The 10,924-nt window shown below is 24.8% G+C and overlaps 3 protein-coding genes across 3 annotated transcripts in view; 2 read left to right on the top strand and 1 right to left on the bottom strand.

The window, feature by feature from the left end:
• Positions 1-10,924, top strand: part of LOC132923049 (uncharacterized) — a 225,397-nt gene that overhangs the window by 211,352 nt on the left and 3,121 nt on the right. The window contains exon 2 of the mRNA XM_060986847.1: positions 10,176-10,346. Within this exon, the coding sequence (XP_060842830.1) occupies positions 10,308-10,346 (39 nt within the window). The 5' untranslated portion in view covers positions 10,176-10,307. The remainder of the gene's footprint in view (positions 1-10,175; positions 10,347-10,924) is intronic.
• On the bottom strand, positions 173-4,733 carry LOC132919741 (deubiquitinase OTUD6B). Its single transcript, XM_060981551.1, has 3 exons — positions 4,424-4,733; positions 4,219-4,341; positions 173-1,089 (listed from the first exon to the last, which is right to left on the bottom strand). The coding sequence occupies exon 3, from the start codon at positions 1,081-1,083 to the stop codon at positions 238-240; it is 846 nt and encodes a 281-aa protein (XP_060837534.1). The 5' UTR covers positions 1,084-1,089; positions 4,219-4,341; positions 4,424-4,733; the 3' UTR covers positions 173-237.
• On the top strand, positions 5,242-6,953 carry LOC132919742 (rRNA-processing protein FCF1 homolog). The gene is made up of 8 exons (XM_060981552.1): positions 5,242-5,418; positions 5,471-5,497; positions 5,971-6,053; positions 6,116-6,184; positions 6,250-6,398; positions 6,462-6,622; positions 6,702-6,796; positions 6,852-6,953. Exons 2-8 carry the CDS (start codon positions 5,495-5,497, stop codon positions 6,898-6,900), a joined length of 609 nt encoding a protein of 202 aa, XP_060837535.1. The 5' UTR covers positions 5,242-5,418; positions 5,471-5,494; the 3' UTR covers positions 6,901-6,953.

A 10,924-nucleotide genomic window follows, 5' to 3' on the forward strand; every position in this document is an offset into this window, starting at 1 on the left:
GTTTAATATATAAAATATTAACACAACATTTGATTCTTTATATATATAAACTTTGCTTACTATGCAGTTAATACTGATAATTTATTTATATAACCTTGTGTTTATCAGGAGTATAAAAACAAATTATTTTTCAAAATATAGAATAAGAATAATTTTAGATTAAGAAATGCAATTAATTTTCAAATGAATTATATATTTAATCAATATTAGAAACATTCAGTATACAACATGAATACACTAAATTGAGCATACAGAATTATAATGTTCACCTAAACCATACATATGCCGATGAAACACTAATGTTAATACTTTATTACAATTAGTATATTCTATTCCAATAGTGATATCAGATCCTTCAGCTTGAATTACTTTGATTGGTATTTTGAAAATATGGGATAAAGCTCTTAGTTCAATTTCACCACCCCATTGTACTGAATTTGCTACTTGATAGCAATAGTCAACAAATTGTTGATCTGTTAACATCTCTCCAGTATCTGGATGACTCAAATAAGGAATAAAGTCATCTTTGTTGCATTTAATAAAGTCAGAAGTTTTAAGTCGAATTTCAGACACAGTAAAAGTTTGTCCACATATTTCTTTAAGCTGGTGTACAACAGCACTATATAAACAATTACCATCTGAAGGAATATCAAAAATAACAAAACCCAGGTTTTTGAGTTTCTTAACTAAAGTTTGAGTTTCTATATGTCGTGTACCACCAATATTTTGAATATCGTGTTCTTCAATTAATGCTTGTCTTTCTTTCAATTGAGTGATTTTTTTTGATCGCCGCTTTTCAGCTCTACTAACTTTAACAGTAGTATCATTAATTTTAACTTCTTGTAAATTTTTAATTAAAGATGGTTCTTCATCTTCTTCAGTAAATGAATTTAGTTCTTCTAAATGTTTATGCTTTAATTTGGCTTCAATTTCTGCTGTTTGCTCAGCAACTTCTTTCTTCTTTTTCCGATCACCTTTTGCTACAGACTTCTTCATTGATTGAATCTTACATTGCATATCTTTTTTCTCATTTCTATGTCTTTGCAAAATGTCATCTTTAGTTTTGACGTTTACTGATTCCATTTAGCACTAGATATATAGTATGTTACTTTTATAATATAGATCACTATTTAATGTATAATGTAAAAATAATTTTTTATAAAACAAATATCAAACATTTTAAAATACCTATCAAATTTAAATATATTTCAATTTTAAATTAGGGCTGGGCTTTAACTTAGCCAATATTTATATTCCACATTATGTTTTATATGATTAAATATACAAATACAAATTTATTAATCCACTAAATATCTAATATTATGTTTTAGTTTTATAAATTGTAGTTCACGTGGCTACTAAATAATGTATTCTTAGTGATAAAATATAAAGGAATTCTATTTAAATTTTAAAGCATAGTCGTACAAAAAATATACCAACTATAAGATTACTATTTTGATAGCTATTAGAAAATTATGCTTAATTGTTAAGCATAAATAATTTTTAAAAAGTACAATATTGGTAGGGTAACTACTACATAAACAATATTTTTATGTTTAGAACTCTTTTTTATGACTAGTATATTTTAAATCAAAAAATATATGCCATATCAAGAAACAACATGATACATGAAAAAGTGAAAGAATATATTTATACTACAGTAATTAAGTAAAAATAAAAATGATTTTCAACTGTTTTTTTTTGTTTTTTTAATAAAGGTTGTTAATGAATACTTTATTCATCAGTTAAGTGGGCGGTAACTAAATTGAACTATTTTCATTTACCACATTATTTTTGTTATTTAGTATTATGTGTATACAAAAAATTATTTATATTTATATTATATTTTTGTATATTTAGCAAATAATTATTGGATTATTATATTTTAGTTTATTAGACACAACTATAAATAATTTAATAAACACTTAAGCAACATAGTTTTTAATTAATGTTACTCAAGCTTAATACAAGGAGAAAATATTAATATTATTGTAGATACAAGCCATTTTTAAGCATAGGTATAACGGATATGGAAATATAGGGAAATATTTTAAGTTATTTTTTTTTATTTGATTTTACAATGAAACTTCTTAATAATGTAGAATTTATTTTTCAATTACTATAAATATAGAAATTTATTAGTAGATACCCACATTTTTTTTTTAATATACTTTTAGAACATTTATAATATAATGAAGAATACTGTTAATACAGATTTAATTTTTATACTAAAATTTGGAAATTTGGATAATTCAAATTTTATTCTCAGCTCGTATATATAAATATTAAATATAATAAAAAATAGCATTTTTTTTTTAAATATTCAATGCCAATTATGATATAGGTACAAAGATTCATTATAGTAAAAATTTAAATAGTCCAACTATTAACGAAGATTATATTTATAAGCTACTAATTTTTATAAAATACTAGCTGCATTATTAAATTACTGCCAGGTTAAAATGAATAAATCTTTATATTGTTTTCTTTTTTTTTTAGTTAAAATATACAGTGTACTCTCGATTATCTGCGGAATAGGGTGGCAGGGCATCCACGGATAAGCGAATTCTGTGAATAATCCGCAAAATTAAAATTACGAATTTAATCGTATCAACAATTACCAAAAAGTATTAAGATGTATTAAATAAGCATATAATATTTTACATAATTATCGAGTAATCGGCTATCACAACCAAATTAAACCAATAATGATGTAAAATATAATATGCTTATTTAATATGTATTAATACTTTTTGGTATGTAGATAATTCTACAGAAGACAACGGATAATCCAAAACGCGGATAGTCCGCTTGCGGTTAATTGAGAGTATACTGTATAATACAGATACAATCATAATGATTAATTTTATGATTTTCCACTACTTAATTCTTAACTCTGAAGATGGATTCAACTAATGCTTAAAAGCTAAAAACTTACGTAAACACAATATCTTATATTATTAAGATTGGTACTTGTCTTTAAGTGTTTATATCAAAAATATGAACAGAATTAAGAACATAAATCATGATTGCAACTAATCATAAAAGTAATCTTTGTAATTGTAATCATTAGTATAAAATTTTTAGAATTCCATAATTCTACAAATTTTAATCTGTAACCAATGACAATAAAATTTAAATAAACTAAAAAATGGCCCAGAAGTTTTTGAGCCTATAGAAAACAAAAAAATATTAATTTATGTATATATAGATTGATAAATGTGTTTAATATATATTAAATATATACACATATAAGTTATAACTATGATATAATATCTTCAATAGAAATAATATTTTCTAATTACTTAAGTTTGGATATCAGATATTAAATATTTATTGATTTAAAATAGCTACACATTTACTGCTTTCTATTAAGAGGATGTCATACTTACGTGTTTTCTCTATTAAATGAACGTGCAAATTTGTGTTCAGTGGAATCCTTTTTATGCTGTAAGTTTTAATTTTAGAGCCAATTTACCTAGGTTCTCAAACGTAAAGGTAAAAATATTATTTACGTCTATCACATAGGCTTTTATTAGTATTTTGATTTGTAAGTGTCATAGGCGGAACTAGGTGGGGTGGATGCTAAGCCACCTAAGTTTTCAATTAGTTGCCCCAAATTTATAATGTATGGTAAATTGATTCCGAAATTAATGCATAAAATGAATTCTGCTGAACACAAATTGCCTGTTTTACATTCATAAGACAAAGACAACGCATGCAAATATAATGACTTATTAAAAACAAGTACCTAAATCTATTTTATTGTTTAAATCAGTGGTTCTTAACCTATTCTGAATCACAGAAGACTTATAATTTTATATGATTTTTGAAGACTACAATCAAAAAATAAAACAATAGTTATATACATATCATATATAAATTGTATAAAATATTTAAAATTACATAGGCATATAACATTTTTCAATTAAAAGGATATAATGCAATTATAAAGATGAAATTAAAAATGTTCTTAGTAATTTTTTTTTTTTTTTTTTGAATTTTCCAATTTAGATAGAATTTTCAAGTTTGTGTATCATTTGTCTATTGTGAATCACCGGGTAAGAACTACTGGTCTAATTACACTGAATAATTATTTTTACCACCATTAACCTTATTTCTAATTCAACATTAAGAATAAATGATGGCCCAGCCCTAATAAAATCCCGTGTACATGTATAAATTTATTATATTTATAATACTTTATTAAATACTTACATGAATAAATGTGAAATTGAACAATGAAAAATTTGACATAATTCAACTTAGTCCGATTGAGGATATAATATTAATAAAAAAACATTTTTAATTGAAATGTCATCTTTATGTTTTAGAACAAAACTATAAACATAAAAAATTTAGATTTAGTAAAGTATGGTTTACAATTTACAATACGTAGCACATCCAAATCGATTATAGGTACCTTAACACTTCTTTTTTTATGATGTAGGTAAGTACAAACCACAAAATATCATCAAACAATATTTTGTTCTCTTCTATTACTCATTAGATATAGGTATATTTAACATTATATGATTTATATTTATTATTATACTACACAAACACACGTTAGGACTTAGGACAGTACACAACCACAGTAATATAAATGATTCACTCGAAAACAAACCAAAAACTTTTGGTAAATTTGCAATGATAACAAAATTAACAGCATACCTATGTATGTACTTCCTACATGCTCCTAGACTCCTACCAGGTTACCAGAGTAGCAGAGTAACAATATTGTTCCTTCCGATAATTATATATAATATTATCACACTTCATTCACAGATAATTTATTACCTAGAATATAAATTTTTAAGCAAGAATTAAAATATTAAAAAATAATATTAATATATTTTAATCCGCGCCCCGTGGTTCTAACTATTGGTTCCATTCTTTATAAGCCATAATTTATAAACCACAATATATGTATATCTGTGGACTGTTCACCGACAAATGGAAATGTTATTATTAATTACTATATAACGTTCAAAACGTTCATTGATTCAAATATTTCAAATTTAAAAAATATTTAGATTTATAACTTTTTTATGAAAGTGCATACAAATATATTATGCCGGGTCTTAAGTGCATTTCAATGAAGTTATAAAAGCATGGTACAATTCATAATCTCGTTGGCTACCAAGGTTCACAAGTGACCGCGACTATGGTCTATAGATAATACATGATAATACTATTATCACGATCACGACTATAGATATCTATAATAGCCGTGATGTAAAGAGGATCGGCAATCGTCATGCTCTTCTCTTTTCTACATCGTGGTTTTATTTTATTTAAATAATGATAACAAGCAAAATCATGCGTATAAGCTATAAGTGTAATGCATACAGTACAAAATAAAAATACTGAATATTAAATAATTCAATATTATTGATGTTATATTAAATTATTAATATTATATTTGACTAGCCATTACCGCCTATTAGTGAATTGTGTTCGACGTGACCATAGTTTTTACACAGTATTTAAAATGGTAAGAACCTAATTTTAAATTTATTTAACGAACGTATGTTTAGATTCAAAATTTAACAAACATTATTATTAGGCACTTATTGTTGATTGTTATCCATCTAAATGTATTTCAATTTTCAAAAATTACAATACGTTTATCGTTTTTAATTACCTAATTAAAAGGATTTTTTCTTTGCTCATGATTATCTATTATAGATTATGGTGTCTAAAAGTAAACGTTTAAGCAAAAGTTATTTGAGAGGTTACAATAACAATAGTTTAAAAATGCTAATCTATTTTAATTTCATAGAAAAAATATAAGAAATTGAATGTATTTGCTTGTAATAAGATATCTATTTTCTTTATAACGAATACTACTGACCTAATGGCTCTATAATAAAACTCCAGCCCCTAATAAATTAAATAAAATAACCAATAGAATATCCTACACGTCTGAATTTTAGAAATTTTACAAATTACATGTATTACTTTCAGACTAAGACCAAGAAAAGTAAAAAAATTCTTAACAAACAATTTGCTGTTATGAAGAAGACAATCAAACCAACAGACACAAGAATGTATGTAATTGTTTAGTATTAAAAAATCTATTATTTATATTTCAATAATGTTTCTTTTTCAGAAAAGAAGAAAAAAGAACTATAATAAAGAAAAAAATAAATAAAGATAAAACTGTCACCGTCCGTCAAGTGTAATTATTAAAACTATAAATTATGATAAAATGTTTTTAATGTATAACCATAAAAAAAATTTCAGAGCCCAAACAAGTTCGGCCTTGTTTTTCCAGTTTAACACACAGTTAGGACCTCCATATCATATCTTAGTAGATACCAATTTTATCAGTTTTTCTATAAAATATAAAATGGATGTAGTTCAGAATATGATGGATTGTCTATATGCTAAATGTAAGCAAACCGTATTTCATTGTAATTTTTCTATAATAGTTTTAAAATATTCCTTATTTGTAGGTATACCATATGTAACAGACTGTATTGTTGGTGAATTGGAAAAATTAGGACAAAAGTATAAAATAGCATTAAAAATTGTTAAAGACCCACGATTCCAAAGAATACAGTGTATGCATCCTGGCACATATGCTGATGATTGTTTAGTTCAACGAGTAACCCAAGTGTGTGATTAATATGAATCCATACATAAGAGTAAAAATATTAAATATAAAAATTAATACAATGAATTTTTGTTTTTAGCATAAATGTTATATAGTAGCTACATGTGATAGGGATTTAAAGAGGCGTATTAGAAAAATTCCTGGTGTGCCAATTATGTACATTGCTCAAAGAAGGTAAGTGTACAGTAGTTTTATTTGTTTTTGTGCTAATTATTTTAATATTTTTCAGATATACCATTGAAAGAATGCCCGATGCTTATGGTGCTCCTAAAAAATAATTTGTAATGTAATGCTTATCAATAGTTAAATAAAATTTTTAATATTTTGGTAACATACAACTTTTTAATTTTAACAAAAATAAATAATAAGTATTTATATTTTTGTTCATAACCCAAAATAAAATATTCTGACTAGTAATAATAGCTCAAAAAGGATCAAAATATTTTTAAAATTGTAGTATGGAAAGAAAATACAAACGTTTGGTTAACATTTAAATTATCTACAGATGTTCATTTTTAAATTTAAAAAAAATAAATAAATAGTTTGAAATTGTTATTATACGACTAACTAAACAATTTCAACAATATTTAACAAAATTCTAGCTTTAATTGCATGTAAAAAATGATAATAATAAATTTTTTATATATTAACTTTATTTGATATTTATGTAAGTGGTGTACTTAAGCTGATATTTTAAAGAATCAAAATCAGTTAATTATTCTTAAACAGCAGAAACTATTTATATATTATATAAATATAAATAATAATATAAACTATTGTAATAGTATCTATCTACGTCTGTTTTATAGCATTATAGCTACATCTGTATGTTATATTTTATTTTAAAATAATTATTATTTAGAAGTTATTAAATTAATTTATTTTAGGAAGGTTAATGAACCCAATTTAAATCTTAGATCATGTTAGTTGTTGGGCATATATTTCAGATGTTAATGACATTCTCTTTGCAATCATAATGAAAATTGAAAGGCTATACCATCGTTTCTCAACCATTTTAGTCTCTTAACATAAAATATGGTCAATCACTTCGCGACCCTCTTCCTATCTATACTAAATACATATTTAAACAATAAAAGTATATTGTTGGAAAAGCCATTAACAGTAAAGTGCCCATATTATTTTAAATATTTTTTTTTGTTCAATAAAAAATTTTTATTAAAAAGGTTCATTTTGTAAATTGGTTTTATTATTTTTGTCTACGCGACCCCTCAGTTGAGAAACCCTGGCACTATACAATATCTAGTAGAATAAAAATATAGCTAAATCATACAATATTTCAAAATTATTTTAGCATTAGTTTTAAAGATAGAATCATTTTAGGCCGAACCTTTAAATTGTGATTATTTTAAAAAATGCAATAACCAAAAGGTTTAAATGTTTTCTTATTATTTAGAAATATTTTTCTATTTGATAAATCTATTTAAAATATTATTTTCAGTAAATCCACACTGTTATTGATCAAATCATTTTGTTGTTCAGATTAGTATTCTTGAAAAAAATCTGGGAACTCTCAGGTTTTGATATAAATCTATAGCCACATAGTCAATATCTTAAAACTAATCTAAATATTTTGAAAATTTTATTGTGTAACATAATTTATATCAAACATTATAATGTAGGCAGTAGGCATCTACTAAGTAGTTTCAAGTCCACAAGAATAATATTAAAATATTTTTGGCAAATATTTAAAAAAAAAAAAAAAAATTATTAAAAGAACTGTATTAAATTTTTAAGCTTTTTGGTAGCTTAAAATACTTAATCAATAAATATTACTATATTAAATACTTAAAAAAAATTACCAAGATGGCCCTTCTCATTAGTAATTTTAACAATTTTATATGAGATAAATAAATATAATTAGGTAATATCAATTATTATAAATAAATTCATGAATAAAATGTGGTTTTTTACATTATGTAATTGATATATAATAAAAAAAATCTCGTAGTGCACGTACTCCATTTCGTTTCTTCCAGGAGAAGAATGTGACCATACCGTACCATAAAAAAAAAGACATGATAGTACAAGATAATTATAATGAATTTTTAGTGCCAAGTGAACAAGAAAAAATTTATTGTATTATGTTAATATCAAATTTGGACTCTTTTCATGTTCTACTGCCTTGGCTAGAAAGTTTTGTAAGCATCAGAATGCTATTTTTCAATTTTTCAATATTAAATCTGATAATTTTCCTTCAATAACACCTACAGACCGTTTTAATATTGCTAAAATTGCTTTTGGAGAACAAGTCTTGGATAAATCATTTTATGATCCATTTATGATAGAAAAACCAGAAATAGAACAAATAAATGATACAGAAACGAATGATACTACTAAGTACTAATGATACAAATGTACAAGAATTAAATTTAATAGAACCCATGCCAAGTACCAGTAAAGAACCAAATGAAATAGGCAAATTTGAAAATGTATTAAACTTATTAAACATCTGTAATACTACTTACGGGTCATCAACAACAGGACTAAAAAAAATTAAAAGCCAAGGGCAATGGGAATTTTTTACATACAGCAGGGAATTGTCTACCATTGAGAAATAGTGACGGTGCAACTATTAAGGTTCAACCTACCACAATAGCTCGACGAAGTGTAGGTATAACAAAAGGCAGCAAACGGTTGTTAGCTAGTAGACTTCCATTAGGAGAAAATACTACTAAAAAACGAAAAAGAAATTTGAACCTAAATATTAATTCTAATCAGCCTAATGCAAAAAGTCATGGTTCATTGTAGGTAAATATTTGTAATTTTAAGATTATTTGTGACTACACGCAATTTGAATTTTAACTTTAAGAACTTATAATTTATTATTGTTAATTACATTATGTGAATTTTAAAACTGATTGTATGTACCTACCTACCTCTACAAGCAACTTGAATTTTAACTTAAAGAACTCATAATTTGTTATTTTTATTTTATATTATGTGGATTTTAAAACTGACTGGTTGTACCATTACACGTAATTTGAATTTTAACTTTAATAACTTGTAATTTTACTTGATCTTCATCAGTTTTGTTTTGTAAAATAATTGTGGATTTCATTCAAGTATTCCAAATGAAATGGGTAGCGAATTATGTGTTCGTAAGTATTTTATATATATTGAATAATAATAAACTATTTATTTCATAAGTAAGTATCTTAATTCTTAAGTCCTAACTACAAACTACATGAATAAAATTAATTAATTTAACACTTACAAGAAAACAATTAATATTATATCATAATATAAATAGAATTCAAAATTTGAAAACATTGAATATTGATGGTGTTAAAATGTTATCACAAACGTAATAAAACCAATGAGAGCTCTCGATTTCCCATGGGTCTCTAACAATGTATGGTATGCTTATATGCTACCGCGTACAATGTGTAATAAGCAAATGATAATAAATTTGCCTCCATAGTCCATCCACCAACCGGCATTCAGTAATTTCGTATTTTTGTCACTGCCGTCTAAATATGTAGGGACACTATATTATAGCTACCAAGTACCAACTGTACGCCTGTAGTGGTAGTAACATACTAACTAATCTTATTTCCGTCCAGCGTCCACTCTCTAATTTATGATTTAAAATTTAAAATTATTGTGCGTTGTGCTTTTGTACTCAAGTGTAGACAGTGTAGTGTGTACCTACTCTAATTTCGCTATGGATAACGAAAAAACGTTTGACAATTTACCTGTTGAAGTGAGTATGAATTTGATTGTTTATATACAAATGTTCTCTACTATACATGAATACATCATTAAAATAATGTCAATAAATCGAAAACATTGATACATATGTTCTGAAAATATTTTGTTCTACAATTTCTGCCTAATATTGAATGTTTTTATTACTACTATGTAACTATTACCCATTAAATTTGCTCTTTGTCATATTTAATAAGAATATTTTTATGTGAGATGATTATTTTTAAATGCCATTAGCTACTAGTTGAGAATTAAGATCAAGAGGATTCATATTATATTTTGACACATTAGCTTATGGAATTTTTTTTTTAATTTATGATGTAAATTACTATATTCAGACCTACTTCTAAAAATTATTATAGGATGGCAATTGTTAGGAAATTCCCTTTTATTATTATTATTATTATTTTACTACACTGGTTCAATTGATACTAGTGATATATTAATGACTAAATATTTGTAATATTTTAAAGCACTTCCAATCATTCAATTTGTGAATACTGATCTTTAGAGCCCAAACCAGAGGCACAGCAAAAAGAGAAGCACAAAATCCAAAATAAAATATGCCTATGT

The sequence above is a fragment of the Rhopalosiphum padi genome, chromosome 2 (assembly GCF_020882245.1).
Source record: "Rhopalosiphum padi isolate XX-2018 chromosome 2, ASM2088224v1, whole genome shotgun sequence".
Taxonomy (NCBI): domain Eukaryota; kingdom Metazoa; phylum Arthropoda; class Insecta; order Hemiptera; family Aphididae; genus Rhopalosiphum; species Rhopalosiphum padi.